The sequence below is a fragment of the Elephas maximus genome, chromosome 7 (genome assembly GCF_024166365.1).
Source record: "Elephas maximus indicus isolate mEleMax1 chromosome 7, mEleMax1 primary haplotype, whole genome shotgun sequence".
NCBI classification, from domain to species: domain Eukaryota; kingdom Metazoa; phylum Chordata; class Mammalia; order Proboscidea; family Elephantidae; genus Elephas; species Elephas maximus.
In genome coordinates this window covers 46,223,377-46,243,523 of record NC_064825.1, presented here as the reverse complement: position 1 = coordinate 46,243,523, position 20,147 = coordinate 46,223,377, and the positions used below count along the sequence as shown (strand labels likewise).

The 20,147-nt window shown below is 46.7% G+C and overlaps 1 protein-coding gene across 2 annotated transcripts in view; it reads right to left on the bottom strand.

The window, feature by feature from the left end:
• Window positions 1–217: 217 nt before the first annotated feature.
• The window catches only part of THAP12 (THAP domain containing 12), a 110,770-nt gene continuing 90,840 nt past the window's right edge, over window positions 218–20,147 (bottom strand). The window contains exon 8 of one of the 2 annotated variants that reach the window (XM_049889774.1): window positions 218–489. In XM_049889774.1, coding sequence (XP_049745731.1) covers window positions 321–489 — 169 coding nt within the window. In that variant the 3' untranslated portion in view covers window positions 218–320. The remainder of the gene's footprint in view (window positions 490–20,147) is intronic. The other variant, XM_049889777.1, reaches the window with a different exon arrangement.

The window sequence follows — 20,147 nt, the reverse complement described above, 5'->3', positions numbered from 1 at the left end:
CATTCTTCTTCATATAGTCCAGCTTCTCAGATTATTTGCTCAGCATACACACTGAATAGGTATGGTGAAAAATACAACCCTGACACACACATTCCCTGACTTTAAACCATGCAGTATCCCCTTGTTCGGTTGGAACGACTGCCTCTTGATCTATGTATAGATTCCTCATGAGCACAATTAAGTGTTCTGGAATTCCCGTTCTTCAAAATGTTATTCATAACTTTTTATGATCCACACAGTCAAATGCCTTTGCATAGTCAGTAAAACACAGCTAAACATCTTTCTTGTATTCTGTGCTTTCAGCCAGGATCCACCTGACATCAGCAATGATATCCCTTGTTCTGAGTCCTCTTCTGAATCTGGCTTGAATTTCTGGCAGGTCTCTTTTGATGTACTGCTGCAGCCACTAAGGCACCTCTGGGTAGACGCAAACCTCCAATCTTTTGGCTAGCAGCCAGATGTGTTAACCGTTTGCACCACCCAGGGAATCTAGAAGACATGATGGAAAAATCTGTAAGTCGGCTCATTGTGATTGCAACTGCTGTGCAGAGAGACTGGGTCAGGTGTGCCATCACGGCCACTCAGACACCATAAGCATTGCTGTCAGTGGTAAGATTTTTCTAAAACAGTGAACCGGTCTCAACAATGATCTGAACAAAGGACAATCGTCCCTCAATTCACAAAGTAGTTGTATTCCTAGAAAATTCAGGGTATATTAGAATCATGCATAAAATCCTTTGAGCTTACATGTAAAACAGAGTTAGGTTTGTGGCAGAGGTAATTTTAAACAGGATTTTCATCCACCAAAATAGCCCACAAGACTTAATGTGCTCACTCATGAAATGTCGGTGGAGACCCCAATCATTATTACATCCAAAAATTACTGCCACAAATTTTCAGCACAATTCCTTGGCTCAGTACTTGGCCCCTGTTGAGAGCTACTGCCCTAAACACACACCTCTTCACCCTAATCAGGCCACTCTCTGAGAACTCTACTGTGCGGTGCGCTTTGCTGACTTGCTCATACAGTTCCTTCCACTTGGAATTTCAGCTCCCAAATTCTGACTTAGAGTTTAGCCAGCCAGCCATCTATCTCCTCTGTTCCAGGCCCAGTACTGGGACCTAAGGACCCGGGATGAAGCCAAACTGATCCCTGTACTCAGGGAGCTCCCATTTAAGTAGGGAAACAGACAGACATTACAATGAGAATGCAGCGTGCCAAGTGAGATTATGGAGGTGAATATCTTTGGCTGGTGTGGCTTACAGGTAACAGCACCATCTTTGGTCTTGAACACCTGAGTTTGAGCCCTACCTGGGCAGGTACTCACTGTGTGACCTTAGTTGAGCAACTTTACTCTCTGGGCTTAAGTTTTCTTGGCTGTTGTTTCTCAGGGCTTTTGCGAAGGTAAATTGGGATAAAGATCAGGGTGTATCCACCTGCAGGCCCTGCCAGGGGCCTCAGGGAAACAGAAGCATCCAGACACCAGCTTCTTCCTACAGGGCCTGCATAGCTAGCTGCCGTCTCCTGAAGGCAAAGAGTAGGTTCTGTGGTGACCAAGTTGGGCATATTGCTGCTAATGAGACAATTAGTAGGTTGTCCTGGGTTTCCCAGACCAAGTTTCACAGTCAACTGAACTTCCAGGGCTGGCTGAGTGCCCTCCCTATGGCTGGACAGGATGGCTGACAGGGTGAGGGTGCGTCAGCAACCACTCGAAGACCCCTCCAGGACTCACCACTCAGCCAGCCCTCACTGAGCCCCTGCTCTGGGCCAGCTCTGAGTGTCTGATGATGCGGGGGCTATCAAGACAAGCCTACTGTCTCTGCCCCTGGGAGCTCCCAGTCTGGTGGAGAAATCAAACATGTCATTCCCCGCCCCTCTTCGCTTTGTTTTTGGCTTGTTCATATCACTCACCAGTGACTTCATATTACTAGATCCAGTGGGTAGGCTTCAGCCCTCATCATTCAGGCCTCTGACCCTGCCGACCCCCCTCCTCAGCCCCTGCAACAGACCCCATAGTTCCCAGCACCAGAGGCTCCTTCTCAGAGGAAGGCTCCTGACTCCAGCTCCAGTGCTCCTCTGTTGCATTACACCACCCTCAGGGAGGAGGAAATTGCCCCCACTTCTTTGTCTCCCCCCAGCCTCAATATGCACCCCGGCGCAGTGGCCTACAAAATAGCAAACAGCTGCTGTGACCATGGGCTGCCCAGACCCCAGGGATGTGGGGGGAAACGAGCCAAGGGGAACTTAGAGAAAGAGCTCTTAATAACATACCTTCCCCAAGCTGCTGCCAAAGGAACTTCTCCTCACAAATCATCCCATAAACACTTAGCAGGCTCTCAGGAAGGCGTGCACGGCTCTCGCCCGGCTATTAGGAGGCTCCTCACAAGTAAATTGAGACCAGGCAGCAGAGGCCTGTGCCAAATTCCCCTTCCCTCCCTCTTTCCACACGGCGCCCTCCCCCGCCTCCCTGAGCCCTTCAGCTTCAAGGCTTGGGGTCTCCTCCCCTGCTACTTCAGCCCCTCCTCAGACTCCAGCCCCCTCTCCCTGCTAGGAAAAGAGTGCCCTGTTTCCTTGAAACAAGCCACCTCTCCAACCCAGATGCTGGATTTCTGGGGGGCTGCTATGTAGACCTAAATCCTATTGAAACTTCCTAGGGCCACACTACCAGGCCAGACATGGACAGACTGGGCCAGCCCACTCCCCCGCTCTGTCCCAGCCACCCCTCAGCAGAGGCTGCTGGTGCCTCTCAGGCTAGGGCTGCTCAATAGGGAAACAACTCTGGGTTCATCCAAGTCACGAGCTGGAAAATCCCTCCCATCCAACAATCCTACTCCAGGGAGAATGTTGTGCAACTCACTCGGCTGGCTAATATCCAGAGCTTGGCTAATATCCAACAAGGATTGGGGAATTGCCTGACTGTTCATAAGTTGACACATTTGCTTATAGGTTAGCATCTTGCCCATGTAACGACTTTCATCAAGGTCTTTTAAAACAATGGCACCCCAATATAGTCCTCCATCCTGATTAGCTTTGAAGAACAGTTCAGGAATGACTGTTCCTCTTTCTAGGCTTATTCAATGTCAGTCTGAATAGCTAAAAACTCTGTCTCAAAAAGAAATCATCAATGAAATAAATAACACATACAGATGAAAAGAAGCATGCAGCCTTCTGGGCACTGAAACTAGCAGTAGATGGACTTTGAGACACAGGCCCTGGTCACAGATCTGGGGTCAACTCCCAGTCCCACCACTTACTAGAAGAGTGATCTTGAGCCAGCCACTGTTTCAACTCTAAAATGGAGATAAATCATACGTATCTCATACTGCTGCCAGGATAAGCTCATCTCGCTCCACCATCCCTTACATGTGGTTCAATGGTGGCCTCCCAGGGAACTCAGAGGCTGGGGCCTTTGTCAAGGTCCTGGGTGCTGCTGTCTGTCCACTCTGGGAAGTCTGTCCACTCTGGAAAGTCAATGACAGGTCATTCATTCAGTCTTTCAGAAAATATTTAGGGAACGTCTCTATACCAGGCACTAAGCAAGACACTCAACAGACACAAGCCTGCACCATGAGGAATGAACAGAGCAGGAGAGACAAACATGGAAGGATAAGTAATGCATGACAGCTGTGGTGAGAGTTACAATGTCCCTGAGTCAGTGGACTGAATATTTCCTTCCACAGGGTAAGGACAAGGCTCCAAGCTCAAAGCTGCAGAAAGGCAGAAACCTAGGACCAAAAAGGCAGCAGTGAGAAGATTTGGACTTCTGGTCTGCTGGCTGCAGTGGGAGAAAGAATAGAAGGAGTGGTTGCAGACATGTTATGATGATGATGATAGCTGCCATTCATACCGCACCTACTCAATACCAAATACTTTGCCTTACTTTCATTATTGCAACTCCTCATCACAACTCTGTAATTTATAGATGGGACACTGAGGTTCAGAAAGGGTAAGAGAGTTGCCCAATGTTGTACATTTTAGAACTGGAAGAGACTGAATTCAAGCTCACACTTATTTGACTTGAAGATAAAACAATGATAAACCCTGCCCCCAAACCTAAACATAGGAGTCACTACAGGAAACTGAGCAAAGTGGGTATTACTCCACAGCGTGTGACCTGTGGCACTCAGGACAGACCCTGCTGCCTCTTCTGAAGCCCCTCTTCTTAGAAATTGGGGGCCTGAATTTCCATCGTTAGTGCCCACTTCCTCTGTGCTTAGTATTGCCTTCTCCAGGTATCTCACATGCTATACATCCCTGGTGAAAATGGCTTATGCTCAACTGCTGACCTAAAGGGAACAGCCAGTACTACCAACAAAGAAGAAACCAACATGGCCAAAACCCTGATTTGAACTTATAGCCTCCAAAACTGTGAGAAGATAAATTTCTGTTCTTTAAATCCTTTGGTATTTGTGTTATAGCAGCACTAGGTAGTTAAGACACTTTCTCTGTAGTCCTGGAAAGCATTCAAATATTTAATCTCATGGACTCTAATGGATCATGTCCCCATCCCTGAACAAGTCCCTGTGGCCAGGCAGATGGGATACTCTGATTGGTCAGGCTTGTGTCTTTTGGCCAGTTCTAGAGTTGGCAAGTGGTATCAACACTATCTGAAATATATACACCAACATGTGGGGAAGAGTGGGTGAGAGGAATGTTACCCTAAAGCAAAATCAGAGTGCTGTCACCAGAATAAATTTTTGCCATTAGTCTTTTGATGGACTAACATCCACACATGCCTTTATTCCCATACAAAACAATACCTTCCCACTTCCCCTCCTCCAAAAAGGAGACAAATCAAAGACCCTCGAAACTATGAATTCAGAATCTCTGGGTGACTTATATTCTTCTTTCTTCAGAGTTAGATGTCTTCTTAGGGTCTTGCCACCTGAGGCTACATGATGCCATTACGGAGCCCTGGTGGTACTACGGTTAGCACTTGGCTGCTAACCAAAAGGCTAGCAGTTTGGACCCACCCAGCGGCTCTGTGGGAGAACGGCCTGGCAATCTGTTTCCGTAAAGATTACAGCCTAGAAGACACTATGGGGCAGTTCTATTCTGTCACATGGGGTCACTATAAATCAGAATCGACTCAACAGCACCTAACAATAACAACAACACGTCATTACTCCACAATGGTGGAGAGAGACTAGGACAACTGCAATAATAATTCCTATTTGAAAAGGGGAAGAAAGAAAAACAACATACAGTGGCTACTGGTCCACAGCACTGATCAGTTCCTGCTGAACAGGAATAGCAAGTTCTCTCTGCCCTGACGGAGGAATGAGTTTCTTGGATGGTGTGGTAGGCAGAATCATGGCTCCCCAAAGATGCCCGTGTCCTGATCTCTGGAATCTGTAAATATGCTATGTTAAATGGAAATGGGGAACGAAAATGACAAATGGAACTAGGGCCACTAATCAGCTGAGCTTAAAATGAGGAGATTACTCTGGATCATCTGGGTGCGAGGCGGAAGAGTCGGTGTCAGAGTGATGCAGTGTGAGAAAGGCTCAACCAGCCATTGTTGGCTTTGAAGGTGGAGGGGGCAACAAGCCAAGGAATGTGGGCAGCCTCTGGAAACTGAAAAAGGCAAGGGAATAAATTCTTCCCTAGAGCCTCCAGAAAGGAATGCAGCCCTGCTGACACCTTCATTTTAGCCCAGCAAGACACACATAAGACTTCTGACCTATAGAACTGTTAAGATAATAAACAGTTCTTTTAAACCACTGAATATGTGGTAATTTCTTACAGCAGCAATAGGAAACTAACAAAGAGAACAAACACAGGACACACTGCCACAATATTCCTTTTCATCATATTTTTATGTCTCTCTCTTGGAAGTTAACAGATACAGGCAGTTCTCGGATTATAAACGAGTTCAGTTCCTAAATCTGTCTATGTAGTGTGCCTTTCTATGCATGTTGTTGTTAGGTTTGGTCGAGCTGGTTCCAACTCATAGCTACCCTGTGTACAAGAGAACAAAATGCTGCCTGGTCCTGTACCATTCTCACAATCACTTCTATGTTTGAGCCCATTGTTGCAGACACTGTGTCAATCCATCTCACTGAGGGTCTTCCTTTTTTTTGATGACGCTCTGCGAAATATTCTTCTCCAGGGACCTGATAATGTTCAAACTACTTGAGATGAAGTCTCACCAGCCTCGATTCTGAGGAGCGCTCTGGCTGCACTTCTTCCAAGATAGACTTGTTCATTCTTCTGGTAACCCACAGTATATTCAATATTCTTCGCCAACACCATAATTCAAAGGCATCAATTCTTCTTTGGTCTTTCTTATTCATTGTCCAGCCCTCGCACACATATGAGGCAGTTGAAAATACCATGGCCTGGGTCAGGTGCACCTTAGCCCTCAAAGTGACATATTAGCTTTTTAACACTTTTAAAGGGATGTTTTGCAGCAGATTTGCCCAATTTTAATGTGTCCTTTGATTTCTTGACTGCTGCTTCCATGGGTATTGGTTGTGGACCCAAGTAAAATGAAATCCTTCACAACTTCAATCTTTTCTCCATTTATCATGATGTTGCTTATTGGTCCAGTTGTGAGGATTTTTGTTGTCTTTCTGTTGAGGTGTAATCCATACTGAAGGCTGTGGTCTTTGATCTTCATCAGTAAGTGCTTCTTCACTTTCAGCAAGCAAGGTTGTGTCATCTGCATATCGTGGGTTGTTAATGAATCTTCCACCAAACCTGATGCCACTTTCTTCTTCATTTAGTCCAGCCTCTCCAGTTGTTTGTTCAGCATACAGATTGAATAAGTATGGCGAGAGGATACAACCCTGATGCACATCTTCCTTGATTCTAAACCATGCAGCATCCCTTGTTCTGTTTGAATATCAGCCTCTTGGTCTATGTACAGGTTCCCCATAAGCACAATTAAGAGTTCCGGAATTCCCATCCTTCTCCATGTTGTCCATAATTTGTTATGATCCACACAGTTGAATGCCTCTGCATAGTCAATAAAACACAGGTAAACATCTTTCTGTTATTCTCTGCTTTCAGCCAGGATCCAGCTGACATCAGCAATGATATCCCTTGTTCCATATCTTCTTCTGAATCTGGCTTGAATTTCTGGCAGTTCCCTGTCGATGTACTGCTTGTAACCGTTTTTTAATTATCTTCAGCAAAATTTTACTTATTGTTCGATAATTTCCGTATTCCACTGGATCACCTTTCTTTGGAACGGATTCAAATATGCATCTCTTCCAGCTGGTTGGCCAAGTCGCTGTCTTCCAAATTTCTTGGCATAAATGAGCACCGTTTGCACTGCATCCATTTGTTGAAACATTTCAGTTGATATTCGTATGCATAAAAAGCATTGAAGTAACATTTCCAGATACACTAAAACATCTTTAACATAATAATACAGTAATAATAATGATGATGTTTTGATGTGTGTTGCAAAGTTTGTTATTATGAACCATTGTATATACCTCGAATTTTTTATTTAATAGGCTTTGCGGGGGTTGATTCGTAACTATGGGTTGTACATAAATCATATATTCGTAACCTGGAGACTGCCTGTACTCCTACTTTTTGTATCCATAAAAATCTTGGGAGATGGGTGTGGTTATTCTTATGTTACAGGTGAGGAAACCGAGATTCAGATAACTGCCAAAGTCAGCCAGGTAGTAGAAGAGGGAGCCAAGATTCAAACCCTCATCTGTTGGACCTAGAACCATGACGATGTCCTCAAATAAATTCCTTGCCAAGTGGCCCTCTCACCTCTGCTTGAACTCTCCACTGACGGGACTCATGCCCTGCAAAGTCGTCTTCCTACCCAGGACTCCCTGCTCCTTTCTGGCTTCACTCCCTGCATGGCTCTGATGGACAAGACAGTCCAATAGGCAATAAATCCAGGAGGCAGATGCCTGAGAGTGGGGCTTAGGCTCAGCTTCCCCACCCTTGGGGGAGCTGACTCTTTTGATCAAAATCTAGAGTTCTGCCCTCCTCTCTCTCTTCCAGTCTCCAAGCTCCCCTTGGCTGAACTGAGAAGGTATTGGAATGCTCAGCTTTGCATTAAATAGAGGAAATGAGGGGCTTTGTCTTCCAGGATTTACTCTTCTCTCTTGTCACCTCCACTCTCATTTGATCCAAGAATGTCCCAAGGGTGGCTGAGGTGAGGAAGGGCAACTCAGGCTCCTCTGATTTCTCCCTGACAAATGTAAACGGCTTGAGGACCACAGGGGAGGTAAATAGACCCATGAAAGTGCCTTGTGAGCAGTTTGGGGCTGAGAGTAAATTCATGCATCCCCAGAGGCTGGCTGGACAACTGATAGCAAAAATCATCTGCCCCTGCCCCCAACACACACAGTACACACAGAGACCCAGGCCAGGCCCAACCACCCTCCTTCCCCTGGCCTAGCTGTGTGGGAATGGTGAAGGGCCCCAGACTGCAGGTCCTAAACACAGACCCCAGAGAGTTGGATAAGACTAGGAGAACATCTAATCTGACCCCTTCCTTCACTAGTCTGGAGAAGGAAGATGACTTGCCCAACCAAGGTCACACAGCAAAGCCAACTGCCTCACAAAGCCTCACTTCCAACAGGGATAAAATGCAGGCCTACTGAGAAGCTGCAGTGAAGCACAAGTGGCTACATGTCTGAAAGTGAGAGGGAAATAGTCCACAGTATTGAGCACATACTGTGTGCCAGGCACTGTGCTAAATGCTTGCCAAGCCTCATCTCATTTAACCTTCACAACAGTCTGTGAAGCTGTTGTTTCCCCATTTTACAGAGGAAGAAACTGAGGCTGAACAAGGAAACTTTCTAAGGAGATGAAAAGCTGTAGCTTAATGTACGTGGTGTTCACGCTGGCGTATGTATACGGAAAAAGTAATTGAGCTGTACACTCAGACTGGTACACTTTAACCAGTAACCAGTTGTTGTTGAGCGGACTCCAACTCATGGCGACCGCATATGTGTCAGAGTAGAACTGTGCTCCATAGGGTTTTCAATGGCTAATTTTTTGAAAGTAGATCACCAGGCCTTTCTTCCAAGGTGCCTCTGGGTGGACTACAACCTCCAACCTTTCAGTTAGTAGTTGAGCATGTTAATCATTTGCACCACCAAGGGACTTTGTTGTTGTTTGTTGTTAGGTGCCGTCGAGTCAGTTCCGACTCATAGCGACCCTGTGCACAACAGAACGAAACGCTGCCCAGTCCTGAGCCATCCTTACAATCGTTGTTATGCTTGAGCTCATTGTTGCCAACACTGTGTCAATCCACCTCGTTGAGGGTCTTCCTCTTTTCCACTGACCCTGTACTCTGCCAAGCATGATGTCCTTCTCCAGGGACTGATCCCTCCTGACAACATGTCCAAAGTATGTAAGACGCAGTCTCGCCATCCTTGCTTCTAAGGAGCATTCTGGTTGTACTTCTTCTAAGACAGATTTGTTCATTCTTTTGGCAGTCCATGGCATATTCAATATTCTTCGCCAACACCACAATTCAAAGGCGTCAATTCTTCTTCGGTCTTCCTTATTCATTGTCCAGCTTTCACATGCATATGATGCGATTGTAAATACCATGGCTTGGGTCAGGCATACCCTAGTCTTTAAGGTTGTGGAATGACATCAAGGACATCATACATGAAGAAAGCAAGAGATCATTGAAAAGACAGGAAAGAAAGAAAAGACCAAGTTGGATGTCAGAGGAGACTTTGAAACTTGCTCTTGAATGTCAAGCAGCTAAAGCAAAAGGAAGAATTGATGAAGTAAAAGAACTGAACAGATGATTTCAAAGCGCATCTCGCGAAGACAAAGTAAAATATTATAATGACATGTGCAAAGAGCTGGAGATATAAAACCAAAAGGGAAGAACATGCTTGGCATTTCTCAAGCTGAAAGAATTGAAGAAAAAATTCAAGCCTCGAGTTGCAATAGTGAAGGATTCCATGGGGAAAATATTAAATGATGCAGGAATACACATGGTCATTATACCAAAAAGAATTAGTCGATGTTCAACCATTTCAAGAGGTGGCATATGATCAGGAACCCATGGTACTGAAGGAAGAAGTCCAAGCTGCTCTGAAGGCATTGGTGAAAAACAAGGCTCCAGGAATTGATGGGATATCAATTGAGATGTTTCGACAAACGGATGTAACACTGGAGGTACTCACTCATCTATGCCAAGAAATATGGAAGACAGCTTCCTGGCCAACTGACTGGAAGAGATCCATATTTATCCCTATTCCCAAGAAAGGTCATCCAACGGAATGTGGAAATTGTAGAACAATATCATTAATATCACACGCAAGGAAAATTTTGCTGAAGATTATTCAAAAACAGCTACAGCAGTAAATCGACAGGGAACTGCCAGAAATTCAGGCTGGTTTCAGAAGAGGATGTGGAACCAGGGATATCATTCCTGATGTCAGATGGATCCTGGCTGAAAGCAGAGAATACCAGAAAGATGTTTACCTGTGTTTTATTGACTGTGCAAAGGCATTCAACTGTGTAGATCATAACAAACTATGGATAACATTGTGAAGAGTGGGAATTCCAGAGCACTTAATTGTGCTCATGAGGAACCTTTACATAGCTCAGGAGGCAGTTGTTCATACAGAACAAGGGGATACTGATTGGTTTAAAGTCAGGAAACGTGTGCGTCAGGGTTGTATTCTTTGACCATACCTATTCAATCTGTATCCTGAGCAAATAATCCGAGAATCTGGACTATATGAAGAAGAACGAGGCATCAGGATTAGAGGAAGGTTCATTGACAACCTGCGTTATGCAGATGACACAACCTTGCTTGCTGAAAGTGAAGAGAACTTGAAGCACTTACTGATGAAGATCAGAGACCACAGCCTTCAGTATGGATTGCACCTCAACATAAGGAAAACAAAAATGCTCACAACTGGACCAAAGAGCAACATCATGATAAACGGAGAAAAGACTGAAGTTGTCAAGGATTTCATTTTACTTGGATCCACAATCAACAGCCATGGAAGCAGCAGTCAAGAAATCAAAAGAGGCATTGCATTGGGTAAATCTGCTGCAAAGGACCTCTTCAAAGTATTGAAAAGCAAAGATGTTACCCAGGGACTTCACTCTATGTCATTTATACTACAATTTTGAAAATGTTATGATAAATATGCTTAATGGTGAGAGTTTCTGTTTGGGGTGATGAAAAAGTTTTGGAAATAGTAGTGATGGGTGTACAACATTGTGAATGTAACTAATGCCACTGAATTATACACTTAAAAATGGTTAATGAAATAAAATAAAAGTGGTTTAAATGGAAAATTTTATGTTTTATATATATGTATATATATCTCACAAGGAACATGGCTGGTGCAAGTGGTTTGTGATCAGCTGCTAACCTGAAGGTCGGCAGTTAGAACCCAGCCAGAGGATCCTCGGAAGAAAGGCCAGGTAATCTGCTTCCATAAAGATTGCAGCCAGGAAAATCCCATTAAGCAGTTCTACTCTGTAACATATGGGGTTACCATGAGTTAAGGCCGACTCGACAGCAGCTATCAACAACAACGTATATTACCACAATAACATTTTGTTTTAATTAAAATTGTTTATTAAAATAAAACAAAGAAACAGAGCCTCAGAGAGGTTAAGTGACTTTCTCAAGATCAGTCAGCTATCAGGCGGCAAAGCTAGGCCTTGATCCAGATCTGTCTGACTGTACAGCCCACTGTCACAGCCTCTCACTGTATTATGGTGACATGTCAGCACCTTAGTTACTCTTCCCTTACCTCAAGCCCGTAGCCCTATTCCAGTGTACTGAGCCCAGATGCAAGGGAGTGACTGGGAGTCCGAGGGGCTCTGGAGAGAGGTCTGAGTCTGGACAAAGGGCAAGGGCAGGGCTGCTCCTGGCCCATAGAGTGCTTCAGCGCAAATGAGAAAAACCCGCTCCTTCCCCGGGCAGCACACACTCACACCAGGGCACACGTCTGAGCCAGTGGATACTGGCTGGGCTGCAACCTCCAGCCCCTCGGTTGCTCCTCTGGGCAGCACATGACCCAAACACCTCTAGACAGCCCTGGCAGAGGTGCCTGTTGGTGAGCAGAGGAGACGCCACCTACACTGTGGGCTCTGGCCTAGAGGGGAACGTCCTTCCTGACCCACTTCTCTACCTGTGCATTTCCAATGTTGCCCCAGCTGCCTGGCACTTGGGGGGCCTCTTTTTTGGGTGCAGGCCCTGAACAGAGTCCTCATCTGGCAGGGCACATTTAGGGGGTCACTGGGTCAGTCAGCAAAGGCTTGGAAAGGCCCCACACTGGGTTCTGGTGACTGAGATGACCAGTCCCTGTCCCTGGCCTGGAGCAGTCCCCAGGCAAGTGCAGGAGACGCAGGAAGAGAGAAAAGACAAAAAGCAGGGGAGTTGGCACCTTTGTGCATATACAAAGAGGAATCCCTCCCTAAGGGCAGAAAATTGTCTTAATAAATATACAAACCCTTGATGACCATGAGGTGAATGGTAGCCCCTAGAGCAGGACAGTACTAACCTGCACAGCTACATGGCCCTTCTGCACCCCAGATCCCAGGCCAAAACCTAAGCTGAGGTGATTTCCCAGCAGACCCACATCCCTGCCTGTTTCTCCCCTACCTGGGCCGTTCCTGTTCTACCCAGGCCTCCACTGCAAAGGCTGGGCTGGACTGTGGATCCCCTGGGGCCTGCATGGCCGGACGGTCTGGGTTCTTTTCATGGGAGTGCGAGCAGACGTGGCCCTCAAGCCAGGGCAATGGTCCTTGAAGCACACGAGAGCATTCATTGTCAATGTGACGTGACTGCAGGGGTCACTTGGAGAGGGCGAGAGAAATGGGTCATGGCAGAGAGCGTGAGCATAACAGGAGCCTTCCTCTCTTCCACCTATCTGCACAGCGATTGACTGCGTAAAGCCTGTTTGCACACCTTGGCTCACTGAACCCATGGAAGAATGAATGAGGCAAGGGAGGCTCAGAGAGCTCAAGTGATTTGCCCGAAGTCACAGAGCCACGCAGTAGCCCAGCTGAGCCTGGAATGTCAGGCTGCCTGCCGCTCAGCAGGCCTTCCTTCTTCATCCCCAGCCCCTTTCTGGCTCACACGGGTGGGCTCACGGAGGTGGGGGGCTAAGCCCTGGGGCTGGGGCCCACCAAGCTTACTGAGGCGTTGGAGTTGGCAATGATGACGGAGCTGCTGTCTGCTAGGAGGAGGTCACGGTCTGCAGATGCCACGGTCTGTTGACTTTGTGAGCAGGATGAACTGTGGAGGCCCACCTGGGGCTAGGCAGTCCTGGGCCAGGGGGCTTTGCCCTGGTAGGTTGTGGGGCTCTAAGCAGAACCGGGGAAATAGCAACAGCACCAGGGCCCTTTTGCTTCCCTCTTCTTGCTGGGATGTGGAGGCAAATAGCCCACCAAAGCTTCCTTTGCCGAGGCAGGTGGATGGGTGGTCAGCCAGGCTGAGAGGTATAGGGGGCTGGGGGACTGCAGGCCAAGGGCAGCCCTTTTGGAAGACCGGCAAACTCGGAGTTGGCTCCACCTAGCAAAAGCAGAATAACTGGAATGGGGGTTCTGGAGCCACACTGCCTGGGTTCAAGTCCTAGCTACCACTGGGTGACATTGTGCAAGCCACTTCACCTCTCTGTTTCTCTGTTGTCCCAGCTGGGGCATGTATCAGTGTTACCTCATTGAGTTGTTATGGCAATTAAATATAAACCCAAACAAACAGTGAGCCAGGGCCAGAGCTGGGATTAGGACCAAGGGGCCCTGACTTTGGACCCAGTGTCCTTTCCACAAAGAGGCCGTGTTTACATGAGAAGGGCTACCCTAGAAATTGTTTCCAACATCCCTTCCCCCGTCCTGGCCTCTTTCCATCTGCAAAGTGAGTGGGTCAGCCTAGTAAGTGTCCAAGTGTCCCAGTCCCTGAGAGTTTAGTCTGCATGGTGCTCTGTGCTGCCCTCAAGCCCCCCGGGGGAAGCAGCGGCAACAGGATGACATGGGTGATCAGCAGGTCCAGGGCTGAGGACAGGCAAGGAAAGGAAGGAAAGATGGCCTCTTTAAGGATGTTGGGGGTGGAGGCAGATGTGGAGGGGGCGTTCCCATGGGTAGATGGAGTGAGATTTCTTCCATGGAGTGAGATTTCTTCCATACTACCTGCCAATCTGATTTAGGCCAGGCCGTCCAGGCAGTGGGAGTAGGAGCAGGATTGGGGCACCTCCAGTGCTCCCCAAATCTACCTCCCATTCAAAAACAAAAATATCCCCAGGAGTATGGCCCCTGGACACCCTTCTAACTCAGTACTGAGTTTCACTCTTCAGCCAAAGATTAGACAGGCCCATAAAACAAAACAAGAGTAAATGCACACACCAGCCCAGGGGCAAGGATGAGAAGGTAGGAGGGGACAGGAAAGCTGGTCATGGGGAGCCCAAAGTAGAGAAGGGAAGGCTGTTGACATGTTGTGGGGTTGGCAGCCAACGTTACAAAACAATACATGTATTAATTGTTTAATGAGAATCTAATTTGCTCTGTAAACCTTCATCTAAAGCACAATAAAATAAATAAATTGATTGAAAAGATATGGCAAAGTCCTTCTCCCTGGATTTGGGTTGATAAATGTTGTACCCTATCTCGGGGCCAGACAGATGTTGGTTCCCAACCTGCCTCTGCCACTTAAGGCAGTGTGACCTTGGGGAAGACACTCGACCTTTCTGTGCCTCCGTTTCTTCATTTGTAAAATGGAATACTAACCCCTTCCTCACAGGGAGATGACATTCAAGAGAGCTCCCTAAGCAGAGTTGGTGCTCAGAAGACGTTGGTTTCTTCCTCCTCTTTTGATGATTCAAGACAACCACCTTGGTGCCACCTAAGGCAGGCTAGCTCCTGGTGTGGGCTGGAGACCCACTGGACCTGCCTCGGTTCCTGCTTTTGGTGAGGTCAAGGGTCCCTGGAGAAGTTGACACTGTAGCCAAACTTTTGGGTCAAGTAGAGGTGGAGGTGACTGGATTTTTTTTTTCATAATTGTTGAAGCTGAGTGATCAGTTACATGGGGGTTTATTATACTATTTCATATACTTAAATTTGTATGCTTTAATGTCCCCATAATATAAGTTTTTAAAGTTTTTCATGAATCATCTAGAACAATCTCAAGTGCTACAAGCTATATGTAACGCTCTCTTGAGGTCAAACCCTTCATTGTGGGCTAGCTCCATCTAGGAGAAAGCCTATGCTCACAGGGAACTGAAATACGACAAGTCGACGGGTCCTGGTTCCTCCAGAGAGAGCTGGCAATGACAGCCACCCTCACCGCCAAGCCTGCCCTTCTCCAGGTGAGCATCCCCCACCATCTCAGCCAGACTTCGTAGGACACATTTAACACCCCATCCAACTTTGTTTGCCTCCTCTGGACAAGCTCCAGTTTGTCTGTGGGGCCCAGAGGGGGCAGTTTTCCAAAGCAGGACATCCCCTCCATGGTGCTGGCCCCTATGCCTCTTGTAATGCAGCCGGAGATAATACTGGTGTCCTTTGCAGCCTCCCACTTTTGGCTCATGGCCACTCTCCCCTGTCCCTACCCTGGGTGGCCTGCAGGTGGGCTGAACCACAGGCGGCAAATATTTGCTGACCTGAGGGAATGCATTGTCCCTGAAGACCACTCAGCAGGTGTCTGCATGTGAAGGAGGTGAAACAGGGGGCAGCAGCTGGGGAAGGGATGTCTGGAGCCTCACACCTGTGGGGAGGCCCAGACAGGGGTGACCCAGCCCCAACCCCAGTCAAGTTCAAAGGCTGTGGGAAAAGACGGCAGCCAAATTGGACACTTCAACAACGAGGGCACAAGCAGTGAAGGTGTCATCAAAGTCTAGGGTGACAGCTCTGCAGCTATGTCTGAGCTGGAGAGAGCTGGACATGAGAAGAAAGGTCAAGTCCCCAGAACGGGGTGAGAGCAGGGTATCAGCTGCTCCTGGGAAAACTCGTATGTCCAGAGAGACCCTGGAGGGGGGTGTCTTAGTCATCTAGTGCTGCTATAACAGAAATATCACAAGTGGATGGCTTTAACAAAGAGAAATTTATTTTCTCACTGTTTAGAAGTCCAAATTCAGGGTGTCAGCTCCAGGGGAAGGCTTTTTCTCTCGGTTGGCTCTGGAGGAACGTCCTTGTCATTAATCTTCCCCTGGAGTAGGAGCTTCTCCGGACAGGAACCCTGAGTCCAAAGCATGTGCTCTGCTCCCGACACTGCTTTCTTGGTGATATGAGGTCCCTCACTTTCTGCTCACTTCCCTTTCCTTTTATCTCTTGTAAGATAAAAGATGGTGCAGGCCATACCCCAGGGAAACTCCCTTTACATTGGATCAGGGATGTGACCTTAGTAAGGATGTTATAATCCCAGTATAATCCTCTTTAACGTATAATTACAATCACAAAATGGAGAACAACCACACAATACTGGGAATCACGGCCTAACCAAGTCGTCACATTGTTTTGGGGGACACAATTCAAGCAATGACGGCGGTGTGTGTGTGGCATGTCAGGGGCGGATTGGAGAGCCACACGTTCAGCCATGCGGAGTACTGGACAGAGGATCCCATTTGCACCCTGGATCTGTGCAGCCTCAGTCAGCACATGAACCCTGTCAAGGTCCCACTCCTACAGCTACAAAGTGGAAACAACACCAATTCCATGAGGTTGTTGAGAACAGAGGTGAAGATGGGCTGACGCACAGTGGACACTCAGTAGAGATGAACTTACCCAATTTCTAGATCAAGTCCAGCCTTCCTATCTGGGCCTGCTCCTATGTGAAGCTGGCCCTGTCTACCACTTGTTTAAAAATACTGTTAATAATAATAGCTACATCCCATGAAGCATCTACTAAGTGCTAGACACTTGGTTAAGTGCTTTGGACGTCCTAACACTGAATTCTCCGGCAACTTTATGAAGTAGGTACTACTGCTATCTTCCCTTTACAGATGAGGATACCGAGGCTGGGGAGGTGCAGAGACTTCCTGAGTTGCAAGGTCAGCATAAGACAGGGAGGACTCGGGGTCCACTGGCCTGGCTGCAAGGCCCTGGCTGTCCTGGAGATGCTTCCTCCCTGCTGCTTGTCGCCTGGGTTGTTCCTCTGGCCCAAAACCACCTACTGCCTTCTTAGAACAGTTAGCAAGGGTAGATCCTGGGTTCCCCACTGGTCCTGTGGGCAGGCTCTGTCCACTTCTTCCTGGGCTCCCAGGAGACTGGGCCACCTTGAGCCCTGGTGAAGAGATGAGGGTGTGGGTGAGGGGAGAATCCTGCTGAGACCATGGAAGGCCCTCAGGGCAAACTCACCCATTTGCCCCCTTGAGTGGCTAGCAAGGACCGGCCCTGCCTAGGTTCTGCCCACGCAGTGGAGAAGGAAGAATACTGTCTTCAGCAGCGGGCCAAGGCCCACACGTTGAAAACCAGTCCTCCTCGCCTTTAGGGAGGGGCAGAGGAAAGGGTGGCAGGCTAGGGCCTGGATACTTGAGACCTGGGAGGTGGCCTTGGGCAAGACCCTTACCTTCTCAGAGGCTCAGTTTCTGCCCAGTAGACCCTTTGGTTGGCACAAATGTCCAGCAAGACAAGGTGTGCAAATGCCCTTGGTGGGGGTTCCCATGCTTGTTCTTCTTCTTTTTTTTTTAATTAACTTTTATTGAGCTTCAAGTGAACGTTTACAAATCAAGTCAGACTGTCACATATAAGTTTATATACACCTTACTCCGTACTCCCACTTGCTCTCCCCCTAATGAGTCAGCCCTGCAAGTCTCTCCTTTCGTGACAATTTTGCCAGCTTCCAACTCTCTCTATCCTCCCATCCCCCCTCCAGAAAGGAGATGCCAACACAGTCTCAAGTGTCCACCTGATATAATTAGCTCACTCTTCATCAGCATCTCTCTCCTACCCACTGTCCAGTCCCTTTCATGTCTGATGAGTTGTCTTCGGGAATGGTTCCTGTCCTGGGCCAACAGAAGGTTTGGGGACCATGACCGCCGGGATTCCTCTAGTCTCAGTCAGACCATTAAGTATGGTCTTTTTATGAGAATTTGGGGTCTGCATCCCACTGATCTCCTGCTCCCTCAGATGTTCTCTGTTGTGTTCCCTGTCAGGGCAGTCATTGATTGTGGCCGGGCACCAACTAGTTCTTCTGGTCTCAGGATGATGTAGGTCTCTGGTTCATGTGGCCCTTTTCTGTCTCTTGGGCTCTTAGTTATCGTGTGACCTTGGTGTTCTTCATTCTCCTTTGCTCCAGGTGGGTTGAGACCAATTGATGCATCTTAGTTGGCCGCTTGTTAGCATTTAAGACCCCAGACGCCACATTTCAAAGTGGGATGCAGAATGTTTTCATAATAGAATTATTTTGCCAATTGACTTAGAAGTCCTCTTAAACCATGGTCCCCAAACCCCCGCCCTTGCTCCGCTGACCTTTGAAGCATTCAGTTTATCCCAGAAACTTCTTTGCTTTTGGTCCAGTCCAGTTGAGCTGACCTTCCATGTATTGAGTATTGTCCTTCCCTTCACCTAAAAGCAGTTTTTATCTACTAATTAATCAGTAAAAAACCCTCTCCCACCCTCCCTCCCTCCCCGCCTCGTAACCACAAAAGTATGTGTTCTTCTCAGTTTATACTATTTCTCAAGGTCTTATAATAGTGGTCTTATACAATATTTGTCCTTTTGCCTCTGACTAATTTCCCTCAGCATAATGCCTTCCAGGTTCCTCCGTGTTATGAAATGTTTCACAGATTCATCACTGTTCTTTATCAATGCGTAGTATTCCATTGTGTGAATATACCACAATTTATTTAACCATTCATCCGTTGATGGACACCTTGGTTGCTTCCAGCTTTTTGCTATTGTAAACAGAGCTGCAATAAACATGGGTGTGCATATATCTGTTTGTGTGAAGGCTTTTATTTCTCTAGGGTATGTTCCGAGGAGTGGGATTTCTGGGTTGTATGGTAGTTCTATTTCTAACTGTTTAAGATAACGCCAGATAGATTTCCAAAGTGGTTGTACCATTTTACATTCCCACCAGCAGTGTATAAGAGTTCCAATCTCTCCACAGCCTCTCCAACATTGATTATTTTGTGTTTTTTGGATTAATGCCAGCCTTGTTGGAGTGAGATGGAATCTCATCGTGGTTTTAATTTGCATTTCTCTAATGGCTAATGATCGAGAGCATTTTCTCATGTATCTGTTGGCTGCCTGAATATCTTCTTTAGTGAAGTGTGTGTTCATATCCTTTGCCCACTTCTTGATTGGGTTGTTTGTCTTTTTGTGGTTGAGTTTTGACAGAATCATATAGATTTTAGAGATCAGGCGCTGGTCAGAGATGTCATAGCTGAAAATTCTTTCCCAGTCTGTAGGTGGTCTTTTTACTCTTTTGGTGAAGTCTTTAGATGAGCATAGGTGTTTGATTTTTAGGAGCTCCCAGTTATCTGGTTTCTCTTCGTCATTTTTGGTAATGTTTTGTATTCTGTTTATGCCTCGTATTAGGGCTCCTAAGGTTGTCCCTATTTTTTCTTCCATGATCCTTATCGTTTTAGTCTTTATGTTTAGGTCTTCGATCCACTTGGAGTTCGTTTTTGTGCATGGTGTGAGGTGTGGGTCCTGTTTCATTTTTTTGCAAATGGATATCCAGTTACGCCAGCACCTTTTGTTAAAAAGACTATCTTTTCCCCAATTAACTGACACTGGGCCTTTGTCAAATATCAGCTGCTCATACGTGGATGGATTTATATCTGGGTTCTCAATTCTGTTCCACTGGTCTGTGTGCCTGTTGTTGTACCAATACTAGGCTGTTTTGACTACTGTGGCTGTATAATAGGTTCTGAAATCAGGTAGAGTGACGCCTCCCACTTTCGTCTTCTTTTTCAGTAATGCTTTGCTTATCCGGGGCTTCTTTCCCTTCCATATGAAGTTGGTGATTTGTTTCTCCATCACATTAAAAAATGACTTTGGAATTTGGATCCGAAGTGCGTTGTATGTATAGATGGCTTTTGGTAGAATAGACATTTTTACTATGTTAAGTCTTCCTATCCATGAGCAAGGTATGTTTTTCCACTTAAATATGTCCTTTTTAATTTCTTATAATAGAGCTTTGTAGTTGTCTTTGTATAGGTCTTTTACATGCTTGGTAAGATTTATTCCTAAGTATTTTATCTTCTTGGGGGCTACTGTGAATGGTATTGATTTG